The sequence below is a fragment of the Astatotilapia calliptera genome, chromosome 12, assembly GCF_900246225.1.
Source record: "Astatotilapia calliptera chromosome 12, fAstCal1.2, whole genome shotgun sequence".
Lineage (NCBI taxonomy): Eukaryota > Metazoa > Chordata > Actinopteri > Cichliformes > Cichlidae > Astatotilapia > Astatotilapia calliptera.
The window spans coordinates 4757741-4776138 of record NC_039313.1 but is presented as its reverse complement, the minus strand read 5'-3'; the positions used below and the strand labels follow the sequence as shown (position 1 = coordinate 4776138).

The 18398-nt window shown below is 40.7% G+C and overlaps 1 protein-coding gene across 1 annotated transcript; it reads right to left on the bottom strand.

Moving 5' to 3' along the window:
* Positions 1-7801: 7801 nt before the first annotated feature.
* Positions 7802-18291, bottom strand: LOC113033296 (nucleolysin TIA-1-like). Its single transcript, XM_026186969.1, has 12 exons — positions 18016-18291; positions 17193-17289; positions 16868-16966; positions 16014-16068; positions 14180-14267; positions 13896-13971; positions 13581-13689; positions 13387-13482; positions 12133-12217; positions 11334-11472; positions 10709-10860; positions 7802-9190 (listed from the first exon to the last, which is right to left on the bottom strand). The coding sequence occupies exons 1-12, from the start codon at positions 18042-18044 to the stop codon at positions 9052-9054; spliced, it is 1164 nt and encodes a 387-aa protein (XP_026042754.1). The 5' UTR covers positions 18045-18291; the 3' UTR covers positions 7802-9051.
* Between the last annotated feature and the right edge of the window lie 107 nt (positions 18292-18398).

Genomic DNA, 18398 nt, shown 5'->3' with positions numbered 1-18398 from the left:
TGACATTTGATTTGAGGAAACTTATAAGTGTGACAAATAGCGGGGCAAATAGTTTCACAGCAATGGTTTTACCAGTCTGGACCCCTGCATTACTCTCACATGAAGACCATATGATTAAGTGGTATTAATGTTGTGTTTTTTTCTACTCAAGTGAGCCCTGAAAGTACTTTCTACCAAAAAATGTCATTCACACAATCACACAAACATTCATGTAGCCCAGGACAATACATCACAAATCTTCCACATGATAAAGAAATGCTGCTGCAGTAAATAAAAGGTATCTTTGGGTTTAAATTATACAAAGTAAATGAGTAAAATTATGGAACTTACATAGTTTGGTGTATTATGAATAGCCATGTGGGAGGGCTTCATCAATAGGAAAAGGTGTAAAACTTATAAATACAAATACAATTAAAAGTCGAACATTTCTGTTCTCCATCACATTTTCCAAAGCTATCCAGTGGCCCAGATTAGAGTCTTTCCTGGGCTGATTCTGGCCCCCAGGCCTTATGTTTGACACCCTTGCTGCTGTAGGAGGAGTAGCAATTCATGTGACATGGACAGACAACAGATGCCATGCGATGGCTTGAGCTCGTTGGTTCTTTGGCGGGACGAGCCAAAATTTGCTGTAAACAGTTAATGCAATGTTTCTTTTTTTAACCACGTGAATTAAAGCTAAACATCTGCACTCCAAAAGCATCTTGACTGCGACGGTGTAAAAAAATGTTGGCACTGCCCAAATACTTATGAACTTAATTGTATGTATGATGCAGTTATAAACTTGTTATGAACCCCCTGTGCAAAAAAATCAGGGGACAAGAAAAGCAATTATTTCCCAGTAGCTTTGGGCTGGGTGGGGTCCAACCCTCAGCTGTGCAGTAAGTCTGCTGTTGCGTATATAACTGAATTAAACTTGAAGGCTCAGGGATGTGAGGCAATGAGGAATTCAGATGTGAGCGGTTAGTTTTTGATGTGCTGCCTTTTTAGATTTTTGAGAAACCTTCGAGGAACACCTCTCTGCTGCCAGTTTGTTCTGCGTATATTAGAACCCACACAGGCTGCGATAAAACCGTTGGAGGTGTTCAAGCAAATTCAATAAAACCTTCAAAAGAGAAAGGTCATCATTTGACCTGCAGAAGTTCATTATCTTCAGCATTCACTGTGGGACCTTTTCAAAGGCTGTACATATGTACTGATTACACACTGATTACATTTCTAAACCTTTGAGTCCTTTTATTTTGATCTTTTCTTACATTAAGGTTTAAGCAAAAGCAACAAATACAAGTTGCGTTAGCACAAGAGGAGCATTGCTCCCATCCTAGCATATACTGTATTTCCCTACCAGTCCTTCCAACACACACACACGATCATCACTGACTGCGTGTGTGACTGTGGTGTGACAGAATGCCTTAATTATGGATTAATTGTGTCATTAGCAGGTTTCTGCTGTTGGCACCACATTGGGCCTGTCAAGGTTAATTACTGGAACATGTTTATTTGCTGTCAGCCACTGCAGCAAGCTGTCACTTGCATGGAAACACAGACAAACACACACGGACCCTGTTCACTCAAACAATTCACAGGGCACCTCTTGTCCCACAAGCCCTTGCCTCTTTCCTCTGAGATTTTTTTTCTGACTCGGCACACTTTGTACAGTGCTCAATCTGCACCTGGGAAAGAAGAGATATGCATTTTTAAAAATGAGATGAAGGCAGCATCCTTTTTGAACACATGGGTCTGTGTTCAAAGCGCTTGTTTCCAGTGCAGGGTTGCCCCATCCTCTACTTACTGCTGCAGGTGACCTACAGAAAGCCTGCAATGTTAGAGAATCTGTGAATCTTATACTGAAAGAACATATTCATCTGCAAGCGGTTGAATTTTGGCAAAATGGGCCGAATTTGTGGTGACTGACTTATATTTTTTCTTACAAGATATACACTCATGATCACCTGAAGTAGGCACACCTTGCTAGCAATGGCAACAGCATCACAGAGTTGCCAGGCAACTCTGACCGGACCGAGGCTTATATCTGCAGGAAATAAGGACTATGTAAAACATCCCCCATTATCCAGCGAAGGTCAAACTTTGAATTCAGTATAGACCACAAACAACGATAAGCCCAAACTATCAGAACAAACTGGCTATAAATGAAAATGCCAAAAAAACAGCGGTCCTTCTACACCAGGTGCACCAGGTTTTACTATGAGGGCAGATACAGTCTATTTATGGCGGCGCGGCAGTAGCACGCAGCGGCCACTCCGGAGCCAAAACTGGTGCTGCACGCATACCGCCATAACCGCTCAACGGACGACGCCATCTCCACTGCACTCCATCTTGCCCTGACACACTTGGACAAGAAGGACTCACACGTCCGAATGCTGTACATAGATTTCAGCTCAGCATTTAACACGATCATCCCCCAACAACTGATCGGAAAGCTGAGCCTGTTAGGCCTGAACACCTCCCTCTGCAACTGGATCCTGGACTTTCTGACCGGAAGGCCTCAGTCAGTACGGATCGGGAACTGCACCTCCAGCACCACCACACTGAGCACTGGGGCCCCACAAGGCTGTGTGCTCAGTCCTCTGCTGTTCACACTGCTGACTCATGACTGTGTAGCAACACACAGTTCAAATCACATCATTAAATTCGCTGATGACACGACCGTGGTGGGTCTCATTAGCAAGAACGACGAGTCAGCGTACAGAGAGGAAGTGCAGAGACTAACGGACTGGTGTAAGGACAACAACCTGTCTCTGAATGTTGACAAGACAAAAGAGATGGTTGATGACTTTAGGAGGACACGAAGCGACCACTCACCGCTGAGCATCAACGGCTCCTCTGTGGAGATCGTTGACAGCACCAAATTCCTGGGTGTACACCTGGAGAAGGACCTCGGCTGGTCCCTCAACACCAGCTCCCTGCACAAGAAAGCTCAACAGCGTCTCTTCTTTCTGAGAAGACTAAGAAAGGCCCGGCTTCCACCACCGATCCTGACCACCTTCTATAGAGGAACTATTGAGAGCATCCTGAGCGGCTGCATCACTGTCTGGTTTGGGAGCTGTGCCATATCAGACCGCAAGACCCTACAGCGGATAGTGGGAACAGCAGAGAAGATCATCGGGGTCTCTCTACCCTCTATTGAGGACATCTACACCACACGCTGCATTCGCAAAGCCACCAGCATTGTGGCTGATCGGACACACCCCTCTCACACACTCTTTACACTCCTGCCATCTGGAAAAAGGTACCGAAGCATTCGGGCACACACATCCAGACTGTGCAACAGCTTTTTTCCACAAGCCATCCGTCTCCTCAGCAAAAAGGGACTGACTGATAAACACGCACACACACACATACACTAACATTATCACTCAGCTTAACTCAAATACCTCAAAACATTGAGACTGGACTGACTAACCAACACAAAGCGCAAACACACTGACCTACACCACCAAACCATCGCACACACCAACCTGTAAATGCTCTTTTGCACAATATTATTACTAGATATATTATATATTATTTTATTTTTTTTGCACTAACTTGTCTTGTAGCACCTTGGTTCCTGGAGGAACGTTGTTTCGCCTCACTGTGTATTTTTAAACTGTATATGGTTGAAGTGACAATAAAGTTGAACTTGAACTTGAACTTGAACTAGTATCGGTTTAAGCAGTGCTGGTGACATTTCCATGGTCAATTTATTTCCATTATTTGCACACTTTGCACACTCACCAAGTTTAATGTCAGTAAACAGTAAAGTTAAGCTGACATGCAGATGGGCAGTTCACCTCTTAGCCTGCCTTTGTCCAGTGTGTTCGCCAGGGTATACTTGGCAACATGGCTTGCACATAAAACCATCAATTATTATATTTTTCTTCAGTATATGTACTGTTAACTGTGCTGAAATAAACAATAATGTGTTTTGGTCTTTGTAAGAGATAGAAGTTAGACAGAAGGTGTTGTTACAGCACAGACTAAGTCCATTTAAATAACACAACAGTATTTTATAAACTGGAGTACTGCTCTCCTTTCAATCCTAGGGCCTGATAGACTCCTGCAGGTAGTCTTTGCAGTGCTTAACCTATGTAAGTGGCTAACATTGCTGCCGACATTTATGCTTGTGCTGGTGCGTTGTGTGTTCATTACCATGTGGTTGTGTCACTGGGTTTTATTTGTTGTTAAAACAAATAAAATGCTGGGACTTTTTTCCCACTTTGGGTGTTGCCTCACATCAGATCCAACAGTTTCAGCAATCTTCCTCCAGGAATTTCTGGCTTTTGTGAGTACTTAAATTGATGCTATGATTATATTTAAATATATAATTTGATACCCTGATTATTATTCTTTAACTGACACACTCAAAAACCGCAGTGGAAAATCGATGCTATTGAACAGATCAGTGACAATCGTCATGGGCTGCGTTGACCCGACGTGTAGTTGCCTTTCTCAGGAGGTGCACCCTAGATGACAAATTATGACATATGGTTGAAAGGGATTTCTGGTCACATTGTAAGTTGTGATGCAGATTCCCTGCAGAAGCAGAACTCAGGCAGAGAAAGGGTTGTGCCGTAGGTTATGGTGTAGGGTTTGGGAGGGGTTTGCAGCTACAGCATAGATTTTGTCATGGATTTCCCGCTGAAGCCTAAATCCCCAGTAAGTCTGCTTTTGGGGTTTGGAAGAAACATTTTAATATCACAATATATTGAGGTCATCATAAAAAATGCATCATATGGATGTCTTGTGTTAAAATAATCCCATATGAGTCATGAAAAACATTGTCACCAAGTTTTTAAATATTGTGTTGTGCATCTCAAGGACATCATATTCTAATGATGGCCCAGTTTTGGCTCTCAAGCTAGTGATTAAAAGTAGCCTTTAAACTAAAAGAAATGTGTATATATAATATATCATGTTAGCGTTTTAAAAAATGAACATTTAACTGATGTAACTAGAGCTGAGACACTAAAGGTTAGAAGGCCTGAACGTGATAAAAGAACATTTACTCTGTCAGGGAGTGGATGTATTTCAGACCTGATGTAATACTTGATAAAAGGGCTGAAACAAAGATAGCTATAAGCTGTTAGATCACAACAGCAGAAGTGTTTTTAAATGTTTAATTAGATCTGTATCCTCGCTCCCACACATTCTTCAGCTTTCTTTAACCAGTATGTGAGTATATTTCAGAGCAAAGAGTGAGCCTTTTGGAATTTTTTGGGTTTTGTTTCGTTCGAGTGCCGCAATAACAGCGGCAGAAAAAGCTGAGAGAAAGGAAGCGGGACAGACAAAAAGAGAAACCGAGCATGGCTGCTTTGATTGATTTCAGCTGTAATCTGCTCACTAAGTCATCTTCTGACATCTCTCTCTCCCCCTCCATCTCTAACAGACTCTCCGTCCATTAAAGCCCAGTCGGGTCCTGGCTGAGCAGCTGTGAAGAGACAAACCATTTATCAGCCTGTCAGCTCTTGCTGCCTGTTATTCCAGCCAGCCAGACTGCATGGCAGTCCAAGACCCAATAACTCAGACTGAGGAGAGCTGGCACCGATACCTGACAACACCCATATGAACATACACATTAGTATATGTACAGCGCTTACTGAAATCTAAAAGACACCTGTAACGTTTGGAGGTTTTTATTAAGAAAAAAAGAGATAAACTTTCTATGTGTGTGTGAGAGAGAGAGAGAGCGTTAACAAGCTCTCACTCGCTCACTCTGATGTGACAGACAGCCATTTGACATGCTGACAGACTAACTGATGGTTCTAGTCACACTGTGCTAAATAACAGCAAAGCAAGCCAGCTGCTCCACAGCAACCTGTAGGAAACATGGACTGAGGGCGCCATCTAGTGCCCAGGCCTTCATTCACAGGCCTCAAGCAGAGAGCCTGCAAGAATTCCAGTTAACTCATTTTAACTATATCGTTTTAGGAATATAGATCACGTGAGTGCCAATACATAATGAGCATCTCAGAATTAAAGGCCTGCGAATTGCTTACTGCACAGTGGAGCTGGGGCTAGTTGAGCCTGCTACTACAGGTCTGTGACCCGTTTTGTTTTCTGATAATCTAGCTGCCATATCACACCGTTCTGCCAGTTAAGAATGCATATGAAGTCACTGGTACCAAAGTCCAAATTCAGTTCAATTATATTCATATAGCACCAAATCACAACAGTTGCCCCAAGGTGCTTTATATTCTAAGACCCTACAATAAGCTGTATAAACAGCTTACACAGACCCTTCAGGACCTGTGGTCCATTTGGTGTCTAAACTTGGATATAAGGAGCTTTAACCACAGACAGGCGGCACTGTTTATGCAGTATTAGCTTAAAGGTGTAGCCAGATCACTGTTGTGACGAGTGCAACTTACAGTATTAAATGTAGCATGAGTTTCTAAATGTGTATTTTTCTGTGATTTTGTTGTTTTTTTGGTAAACAGTCAACTCGCTCAGCAGCACCGTGGTGGAGTGAACAGTGCTGTAGCCTCATAGCAATAAAACATCAGGTTTTAAAATACCAGCTAAGAAGCATCAACAGGCAGCTTATACAGCATTTCTCTTCCTAATGAAAGATCAAGTTTCACTGGTATAAACTGTTGGTTGTGTTGATGAAACATTACTAAGGTGTGTAACCTGACAGTTACAGTGTGGCGACAGAGTAGGTTTCCCATTGAAACATAAATCCCCAGCAAGTCTTTGCATTGTGTTTTCAGGGTTTCGAACAAACATCACTTTCTGAGAAAACACATGGTTGTGCTTTTAAAAAAAAAAAAAAAAAAAAAAAAAAAATCACTTACAAGTCAAATGTCCTCTGACAAACTGTAAAAAGCTCCAGCCAGAAGGTGGTGGTAGAACTGTGGGAAATCCTTTTTGTTTTATGAACTGGAATAAATGAGATGCTTTAATGAACCGAATATTAAAAGTCTAACAGACAACCTGAATGCACAGTTTGTTTTTTTTAATTAAAATTCAAATGTATCTTCAACTTTTTTTGTGCTGAAGCCATCTTGGCTGCGGCTCTGAAGGTAGAGCAGGTTGTATACCAACTGGAACATCTCTGGTTTGATCCGTGGCTGTTCCAGTCTCAATGTGGAAGTTATTGTTAAGCAAGACAACTGCAACTCCAAGTTGCTCCTGATACATCCATCAGTGTGTGTTTAAAAAAAAAAAAAAAGTGTTGAGGTAAATGAGGATTGTAGTAACAGAGCGTTGTACATGTAAAGTTCATTTTCTTTATGAACTGTAACATTTTATGCACGAAGTACAATAAAAATAAAGCTTTAAGTTCTTTTTTTTTAAGCTCTAGTTTTAGCTGCAGTGACTGACTTACTGTAATATGATTCTAAAAACACTTATGTGCTTCATTTTCACCTTTGAAGCCATTAAGGGTTTTGCGATCACATGACCTGATTTATGTTTGACCACGTTTCTACATTTTGGTGAGATATCTGTTATCTGTGCGCTTTGGCACCAAATAAAGTTCCTCTGGTTCAGCCGGACAGAATCTAATGTCTTAAACACACAAGGCTGCAGATGTTAGAAGATTAAAGCGGCCGGTGGCTTTAAAAAAAAAAAAAAAAAAAAAAAAAAAAAAAAAAGATTTGGCTGAACTGCGCCATGATACAGATCAGCAGGTTTTCTTCTTAACAAATATGGTCAAGTACTGGCAGGCTATAAGCAGCAAGACTTTTACAGATGTTTCGTGTGATGTGCTTAGAGTTTTGGACACAGTTGCCAAGATGCAGTATTTCCATTTGATGCTCTAATATGACCGAATAAACAAAGGGGGGAAACAAACACAAAGTGTGGTTTATGTGCATTAGCATTTTAATTGGACAAAGCAAGAAAACATTGATTACAGTAGCAGAGTCATCAGTTCTCAGGACTAACACCTTTCGAAACAAAAAGGTCTGAAAAGGTCTGTAGGCACTGCCTAATTAAAAAGAGTATCTTGTCAGCTAAAAGAAACCAGCTCTATAAGGCAACAGTTACACAATGTAGGCCTCTCCATCTCTCTGGCAAAAAGAGCAAGTGTAAAGCTGAATACACTCAGATTTGTCTGATATAAAATACTGGCGTTTCAATAGATATTTAAAAAAAAGAAGAAAAGAAACATCAGAAGTGTCAAACATGTTCACACTTTAACGTTTGAATCGTGTTAAATTTTAAAGTATGCACTGCATAGCAATGCTGTCTTATCCCTGCATGGAAGAGTCGCGTGTTGCACTGTGCCAGTGTCACCTTTGATAGTGCCACTCTGCTACGTACAATGTTCGAGTTAACTGTCGAGTTATCAAAACAAAAAATGAAAAGCAAGCACCCACAGTTAACAGTAGCATTTTACTTACATCGTTTCAAATGAATGGATGGCTATTTACACGTGGCGAAAAAAGTTTTGAGGCTGTCAGAAAGATATGAAGGAGAAATGGAATGCAAAAAAGAAAAGAAAAAAAGAAAAATGCTCTTGGTAGTCAAATTTTTCTGGGAAATCCAAGAGAGGAAAGAACTGTGCAATATTAATCTGCCCTTACAGAGAAACAGCAGTGGCAACAATCCCTGCAATTGTTTTTAATCCAAGAGAAAATTAGAACAAATTTCCATTCCTCAGATAATTAAGGATCATAACTTAGCATGACTCAGTTCCAAAAAAAAGAAAAAAAGAAAAAGAAACCTCTCAGTGGTCGAGAGGAAAGAAGTGAAAATGGAGGCAATCTGTAAAACCCGGGAAAAAAAGAGATTCTCCTTTACAGTTTTATAATTCATTTACAGTTAACTTAAAAATGGTAAGAGCCCTGGTTCATGGACAGTCTTTCCTACCACAAATGGTGTAAATACCTGTGTGGGTCAAACTGCTGCTCCCTGGCTCCTGTTACCTCAGCCCACCCCAAGAAATCCCATTTACATCTCCACAGAAGTCACCCTTCTCATTAGATTCCACATCCCAGTAAAGTCTCAGTCCTGCCACAAAATGGAGGCAGTGTTACACAGCCCCGCAGGGCACCGTACAGCCAGCAAGAGGCTGATGGTTGACAAATCTCCCACCCTGCCCACTTATCAGTGTGTGGGGTATCCTGCGGCTCCCATACCGGGCTGGTTGGCTAGCATACTCCCATTCAATCCCTGTGTAGGCTCCATAACCCCACCGTTACTGATGGCGCTCATGCCAGTCCACCCAGCACTGGCCGGTAAGTGACTGCAAAACAAAAAAAACGAGGTAAAGAAAGACAGAGAGAGAGAGAAAAGACAAAATGCCAGCAGGTTAGAAGAGACAAGGCGAAAGGGAGCCAAAAGAATAGTCTGTATTAAAGCTACTGGAATCTGGACAGGCTAGAATGAGAACAAGAAGGCAAACAGAGTTATCAGAGGTTATAAGGGCGGGGGTGGGGATTCAAGCTAGATGAAAACAATAACAAAACAAAAGAAAAAAAAAAGTGGAGGGCTTTTGGTTGGGGTGGGGGGTATCAAAAGGAATTTGATTATACATGGGTGGATAAGCAGACAGAGAGCATACAGGCTAAGTCCAGCAAGCTAAAGATTCCTTGCTAAACCCCCGACCCCCCTCCCAACTGCTGGTAACTACAAACCCTGCTGTAAGCAGCCTACAGACTGATGACAGTGCAAGCACATTCATTTCTCTAAATTTGGCCACAAAGTATAACAAAGTAGCAAGTTCTCACCCGGTTTTCACAGGCTTTCTTTTTACTGCTTCTGTGGTTCAGGCAATAAAACTAAAGGTAAGTTCAGAGTGGAGATTCAGCGTGGAGACGCAGGTTAAAGTTCATCTTCAAATTTCAAGTCAAGAGGTGTAAACCTCTGTCTGAACAAACTGCCCTGAACAGTCAAAACACACTGAGCCCACATCTGCCTGACACTTTAGTGCAGAGTATTTAGAGAGCTGTTCACCACACATGTTAGATTATCAGCAACTTGAGGCCCGTCCTTTATTAATCTTGGGTGCACAAAACATCACTGCACATAAACTGTCCAGATAAAAGCAAAAGAAGGTAACCTGCACATCATATTCGACATTTCCAACATAACAAACAACATCAGTGAGGGGGGAAAAAAAAAAAATCAGTGAAATCAAAAAGAAACATGTAAAAAGCTACAACAAAAGATCAAAACAAAAACAAAACATGCAACAACAAAAAAAGGAACAAGTGAAGAATATTGAAGATGTCCGTACACAGAAAGTGAAATGGATTCATCATCGGCGAGCTATCCCAAGAAGAGGATGGCAAGTAAAGAATAAGAAAAAACCCTCAGCTCTGAGCATGTGGGGGTTTTTTTTGCATTTAGTCAATTACATTTTTAAAACAACTCAAAAATTTTACTTTAAGCAGTTTTTCGTATGTCCGATGCTCTGAGCCATTATGGGCTATAAATCAAGTGACAACACATTTTGGAACAAAAGCTTTCAGGTTTTACGATGAACTATGTGCACAGTAACTATACACTGAAACATGATTACCCTCAAATCTTGAGTTCAGATTCTTTTTTTTTTTGGTGGTGGGGGTCTGTTTATTTCTCAATCTTCTGAAGTTGGCAGGCTCGTGAGGGAAGGAGGGAAGAGGTGGGGGGGGGGGGCATTGGAAGGCAGAGGGAGGTCATAGCTCCCTCCTGTGGCCAAAGCTGGATCTCACTGGCCTGGTCTTGAACTGATGGTGTTGGAGTAGGAGGAGGCAGAGAAGAGGAGCCCTGTGCTACTTACTTGAAGCCCTGCTGGTTCCAAGCCTGCCCGTAGACACCGTAGGTGGGGACCTGCCACCCATTGGGGACATACTGGCCAATCTGGGGCCCGTTGCCGTACCACTGTCCCCACTGGCCATAAGGCTGGGCTGCAGCAAAGCCCATCTTGTTCTGCTGCAGGGTATAGCACAAAAAAGGATAACTTCAGAATGGTTTAACAGCAGCAGATCCCACAAAGAACCTTGCAGAATCTATTTAACAGTGGCATAGCTGGCATGGCTTTTTATTTGTTAAATTAACCACTTATTTGCATATCAGGTACAATATTAGATAAAGCTGTGAGGTCATTACTGGTGACTTTTTCTTCCTGCTTGGGACTCCTGCAGGTGACCATGTTGCAATAACACAAGCCAATGGGTCACTTGCCCGAGTACATCACAGTATCTTAAATATATCAATTTCATGTACAGGATACTCAATTATCCCCATACTTTTTGTAACACTCACATACCCTCATATAGCAAAAAAGCTGATACTTGAGCTGAACTAGAGCAAGACATACTGCAGCACTATTTGTTTGGTGTTCTTTGCCATACCAAGTCATTATGTAATGCTGTCCCTCTTACTACAGTTCATAGGACCCTTACTTGTGGCACAGGCATCTGCTGCATGGAGTTCATCATGTCTGGGGTCTCTTTACCCCAGTAACATTTGACTATGTGCCCCTCTATAGACGAGCCATTCACAGACACAATGGCATGGGCTGCTGACTCATGGGAGTTAAACCTGGACAAACAGAGGGAGAGAGAGAGAGACTAAGGAAACGCTGAACATCATTTCATAAATATCCACTCAGCAATGATGACCACAATGCATGTGTTTGTTAGCAAACTGAGAGGGGGATAAACCATTACATTCCTTGGCTATTAATGGCTAAACTACTAATAGTACAGTAGACATCTAACATTCATCATGGACTAGAACTGATACAAATGTGTTGCAGCACAGACCTGTAAACAAAATCTGTAGGTGTATGTGATGCATATACGTCACACCATTAAGACATACTCAGTGTCCACAGCAGTGCTGCTTTTTGCTTCCATTTAGTGCTACTGCTCTTGCAGTACAGTTTATGAACCCACTGGAACAACCCGTTTTATATTTTCTCTTTATGTTAAGTGTTTTGGTGTTTTCCTTCTTAATCATGCTAACTGGTGCACATCAAGTTCCCCTGTTCAGGGCAATAAAGTGAACAGAACAAAGTAAAAATCTGTACTCCAGGCTGCAAAAAGTAATCACAATTACACTTGTCTATCATTATGACCAGGGCCGGGGGATCAAGCTCATTCCAAAGAGTTCATTAACCTTTTCTTTCAGCTGTAAACCTTAGCATCACCGTTTGATCAAGCAAAGAAATGAAGAAGAAAACAGAAAACATCCACATACCTGACAAATGAATATCCTTTGTCAGGAAAAACTCTGACTTCCATGATTTGTCCAAAGGGGGAGAAGGTCTGTCTCATTAGTTGCTCTAAAAGACATAAATAATGAGACTCTTAGAGACCGTTTCTGTAAGGGCTGTGTCCTGATAAAGTAACTGCTACCCAGGATACATGTGGATATGCCACATACAGGTGGTCAGCACATTTATAATCAACAAGCAAAAACTAATAAACAGACTGGGCTATGTAGCTATACTTTACCTTTTCCAGCAGTGAAAAGGTAAAGTATAGTATTTCTATACCTACAGTGTAGTTATAGAGTACATCACATGTCTCTTTCATTGAGGTAAACACGATCTGAAAAGTTTATTTTGGGACAAACTGATGCTTTTCTTTTTTTGTTAAATCTCTGCATTTAAAATGAAGCATGTATGACTATGTTAAACTCACTATGAACTCTAGCAGATGCACTGATGCTTGAGCAGCTTCTTTGAATCTCTCTGCGCTTACTAATAAATATATACTCATTTTAATAATAAAGATTTGACAACCAACAGCAAAAAGCTTTGGCTACCATGGGTAAAGACATTTATGTATTAATTCATAAACTAAATTATGCTTAAAAATTTCCACAAATCAGTAGGACTCCTGAGCAAAACAGTTAAACTCTGAGGTCTATTTATATCAACATATTTGCACTATAGGATTGGGAAAATAAAGAAAGAAATAATTGAAGAGCTCAAGAGCTCACTTTGGCAGCAGACCAGTTCTTGTCTATCACCTACATGATGCTAGCAGCGTTAGCTTGAAAGCTGGGCAGACATTATGCAAGCTTTATTTTACATGTTGGCTCCAAATAAATGTTGAGTTTTAAATTGCCTTCCTCCACAACCAGTGTCTCCTTTGCTCACACAGTGATGGGTTTAATTAGCCTGACACTGAGGAAATCACACAGATCATAACTACTAACTAATTTAATGGCTCATTCGGTTTTGGATAAGGTAAAAATATGCCCTTTTTCAATCTTCTTGCAGTACTGAACATGATGTAAAACCAAAGTTCATACCTAGCAGTGACATTTGTGTATCGTTAAACTCGTATAGGGGTGAGGCGTTTTGGGTTTTTTCCTGCTTTGTTTGAAAGATCATTGACTAATAACGAAAAGCTTAAATATGAGCAGTCATATCCATCTGAATAGCAACAGATCTGCTGTAATTATCATAGTTATGTTGTCAATGGTACTCATATATTTCATTACCCGTCAGTCCTGTGCTGACTCCACCACAATACACAGTGCAGTTACTGGGGCTGGACTGATTCACTACCTCATCAAAAGAGAGATGCTTGGAGTTATCTGGTGAGAAAAGACAAGCTTCTGTTAATGAATCCATCCATCCGTACATATAAGGACACCTGTAAATCTGCATATCTTACAAATCCTGTATAACATACTTTCATGGGTGGTCTTTGGGGCAGGAGGCTTTCTTGTGGCCCAGTTAGTTCGAATCTGTCTGCCTCCTAACCACTGCCCCCCCATGTGCTGAATGGCATTCTCTGCATCCTGGAATGAAGAAAAATAATCTTATTTCATCCACTGGGAGTCTTAACATGAAATCTAAAGTGCACCTCTGCAGAAGCACTGCAAACAAACCAACAAGCAATCTATGTGAAAATGTTAATATACAGAGAGAGAGAGAGAATTCGTAGACACAAAGTGTTTCCGAGCCTCATTAACAGCAATATTAAACTCACATGACGCCTACTTACCCATTTGTTAAAGAAAGACACGAAGCCATAGCCTTTAGATTTCCCTGTAGCCATGTCTTTCACAACACGAGCATCTCTGCAGACAAAAATCACCAAACAGCAGCTTGTCACAAACATTCAGCACAACCAGAAGTCTCTGCTGTAAGAGGACTAGCAGGTCTCTAAATAAGACAATGGGCCCTCTCCTCTGCCTGAGATTTATTTCATTCTTTTCTCAATATATCTAAATGGCAATATGTGTTAACCCAGACTTGATCTTTGATAGTAAACAGTTTGAAACTTACGATATCCTGCCAAATGGACCAAAGGCAGCTTTGACGTCTTCTGTGGTTATTTCTGGGCTGAGGTCGCCAACAAAAACATGAAAATGATCTATTTGGGAGGAAAAATGTGGTTTAGACCCGCTGTGCATTAGGGCTGAACGATATATCGCATTTGCGATAATATCGCGACATGATCAAGTGCAATTTTCTAACCGCAAAGGCTGCGATTATACTGCGATTATATTATACAATTCATGGGCTGCATCCTCCTGAGGCCGCATTTGTAGACCGATTACGTCACAGCGACGCTCCGAAGGCTGTCCAAATTACTACCATATCCCAGAATTCATAGCGCGGCCCAGCCAAACTCCAGTTTCCAGCAATGGCGGCCGCTACTAAGTTTTAAAATTACTCATACTAATCTTTCTGGGTCACAAAATAAACTTTTAACATATTTTCAGGCGCGAAAGTAGTTGTGTAAACATCAAATATCTGCTCGGTTTATCAAGATATCCCATATTTGCAAAAGTGCTTCGACGTTTTCAGAGGCGTCTGCTACCCACCAGCTCGACAGCTAGCCGGGAGCTCGAGGGTTACTGATGCGGCCGAGAACGGCACAACTCCCGGCACATCATTTTCAGATCACCGCGGAGTTTCGCTGCTCGGGTTAAACGTAGTCACTTAGACAACCTAAAAATGTTATTGTTGGGCTTTTTTCAGTGTTTTGTTTGTTCGTGAGTAAATCGGTTTGGCTGAGATTAAAGTTATTAGATTAGATAAAATAAAACTTTATTAATCCCCCGGGTGGGTTCCTCCTTGGTTTTCACACAGCTGACTAAACGTCAAACAGAAAACTTATTAAACAGAAGTATGAGACAGTCGAGAATTTACACCAGTGTCTGGTTATATTTTAGATAGCAAGAAGCAGACGGCCGAGTTTAATAAACTCCACCAAGACAGCGGTGACGCTAATCAGAACTAGACCGTCCAATTTCACGCCTTTAAACTTTAAAGGCGTGTTTGTGTGTGTGTTTATACAATTGCTATTATGTTTGCACTTTATGTGTAATGTTACTGACTGCAGAGATCAGTAAGATGTGTGTATTTTTTATTTATTAGTTTTATTTATTTAATATTATTTTTTAATTGAATGACTGTCTAGTAGTTCACAGATGTCGAAAAACTGAGTGTGGTAAAGCCACTGATTTTGTTTATGTATATTTCTGCAATCTGCACATTGTACTGACTTTCATTTTAATCATTTAATGTTTACACCAGGGTTCCTTGTCAGCACTTTATGCTCAGATGTTTGTAAGCTAAAAATAAACTATTGTGTATGTTCAAATATACTGTTGTGATTGAAGAAGTTAAATAAAAATGTCAGTCATCAATTCATGCATCACCTCATGTCATCATAACAGAGGTCTGTCTTCCAGGAAAGAACAGTTTAAAATTAATGTAATATAGTATTGGCCATACTATATGATGTATTGCTTGTCTTTGTTTAATAATACAGAAGACAAATACCTTAAAAAATAATCGCATATCGCATCGCAATCGCAATATTGGGGCAAAAAATCGCAATTAGATTATTTTCCATAATCGTTCAGCCCTACTGTGCATTAGAGTACACACTCTGTTTCAAGCTTTATACTTTCCAAGAACCTTAGTTCCTATTAGAGACCGCTGATTGCTATCAGTTTGTTAACAGAGGAAGGACAAAATAAGCATAAAATCAATCAAAAATGAAATGCTTACGTTCTGCAGTACTTATTCAGCAATATTATCACAGGGACTCTTTTAGTGTGTTCAAGTTCAAAACTTCACTTCTTCATATACAAATAGTTTTACTTACTACTTGTGTCTTTTTTCTGGCTGGTTGGTGTCGTGGCCCAGTTGACTTTAACTTCCTGTGAGAAGAGCGGAGAAAAAAAGAAGGCAGGTGGAGTATGTTTACAATATACAGTAAAACCTGGTAATCTCCAATACACAAGTTAATTAAAAGCCAATTTTAAATTAATTGTTTGTTTTTTTTATTTTAAAGCTGATCTTGACTCCAAATAGGCTTTCAATAACCTTAAGGAAAGCTATGCATTTTTATAAAGCCCGCAATATAACAATGAATGATTAAATGAATGATTTAATATAATATGTTAAATATAAATAAAAATTCAAATAGAATATAATGCATACATCTCATCTAAGCAGACTGGTCGCTCAGCACATCTATTTGACTTCTAGGTTAAAGTCCCAGCACTGAACTCATTACTACACCATTCCTGCACCACTTTAATATTCTTTTATCAGCCCCTGGGGTCTCTTAAATGTTGCCGTTTACAATGTTAATTATTTCCTCTATTGTTCTAGATTGTAGGGCTTTATCAAGTTCCTCTGTTTTAGAACACTGTATTAAATTACTGCACTCTGCTTAAAATATTGAAAGCAGAGAGCTCACACTTAACAAAAGAACTATGTAGATTTCCTCAACATAAAGACTGAGTGGCCTGGTGGAACCAGTTTTCATCATATAAAGAAACTGTCATCAGTTGATCAAGTAGCCACCCCTTGTCATTTAGAATATCTAATCAATATTATATGGAATACAGAAATCCACTAGTTTTTCTTTCATGTTAAAAATAACTTTTTTTTCCTCACATTTTCCACAGCAGCCCACCCATCCCCACTCACCCTGTAGATACGATAGCTTACCTTACCCATTATTTTCCTTCCATTCATAGCTGCCAATGAGGCAGCAGCATGCCTGTGGTCATAGAACTCCACGAAGCAGTACGGATCATTTCCAGCTGTCTGTTAATGGGAAATCAAGACTGATTTTAAGTCAAATATTTAACCACTAGAGAAAATAAAAATCACCTAGTATAGATGGATGTGAAAGGTCCGATATAATGGATTACAAGAAGAAGAAAAAAATGACACACTGGCCGAGACTTCCACAAGCAGCGCCATAACCGCTCACGCCACTGCTGAAAGACAGCCACACCACACTGTATACAGCAGAGACAATAGCACTCACATCGACTATCATTTTACAGCTCTTGCAGGGGCCTATCTGTGTGAAGACCTGCAGAATGAGGGGCTCGGTGACATCCCTGGACAGATTCCCCACATACCTGCAAAAGGAGAGAGATGGGGGAGTTGAGCTTTAGTCAAACAGGAAGTAGCATGCAAACAAAGGCTAGTTAACCAGGCTAGCTTACAACCCACAACAATGAATTATAGCAACATAAAAGCCATAAATGAATTGGAACGAAACATTGTCGGGGACAGTGTGTGCTTTACAAAAACAGTCAGTGATTTCACCCCCTCACTGGAGATGTCCCACGCCGTCTCCACGAGCGTTGACGTGGCTTGTCCGCCAGCTAGCTAAAGATACCGCTAACCGGTTTACGGGCCTCGAGCTAAGTGTCTTGGCAGCTAGACACTTTATAAAATACTATCCTTGTTGTTACATTTTCGCTAAAGTGTTTACACTATCAATAAAACAAAGCGTTTTATTTTAGCTATCATTGCACGCAAAAGGGAGTACTTTCGAAGAACTGACTTGCTAGATGTGTTCGAATGTTTAGGAGGTGCTAGCTAGCATTAGCTAACAATTCACTTTCGTTTGCAAGGAAATTAAGGTTCCGTCTATTTATCCAAATAAACCCAACAAACAAGGAGCTACGTGTGTTGTATTACATCCATGAATTGTAGTATATAATAATAGAAATGAAACAACCTTAATGACGAGGTTTAAAGGCTTTTAATTGAAACAACAACGTGGAAATATTTCGGACGCGCAGCAGTTAGACGAAGCCTTCCCGTTCCAGGGCATAGACAAGGCCGCTGATACTCACAAGGTTCTGGGTTGATCGTCCTCCATCATCAAGGTTCAGTGGTTTCGTCCTGAGATAGCTTTAATCCAGTGACATACAAATGGTTTGTGCTGAACTTAGCGACCCGAACGTAAAGACTAAATCTACTATTTAATAATATATCTGCGGTCGACTCTGCTCTCTCTGGCACACACCGCAGACAGCCTCAGTCTGATGCAAACAATAGGAAGTTGAAGATGGCGGAGGAGCAGCGTCAGCAGCGTCAACCTGCGCGCTGAAATTAAGCCAAAATCAAGCGCTCCTGCTCCCACACACAAAGATGCGCCCCCGCATTTTTATTCTATACGTATGGTTAATACAGGCTTTGAGGAACACATTTTTATTTCTCAGTTCCTGATCATTGC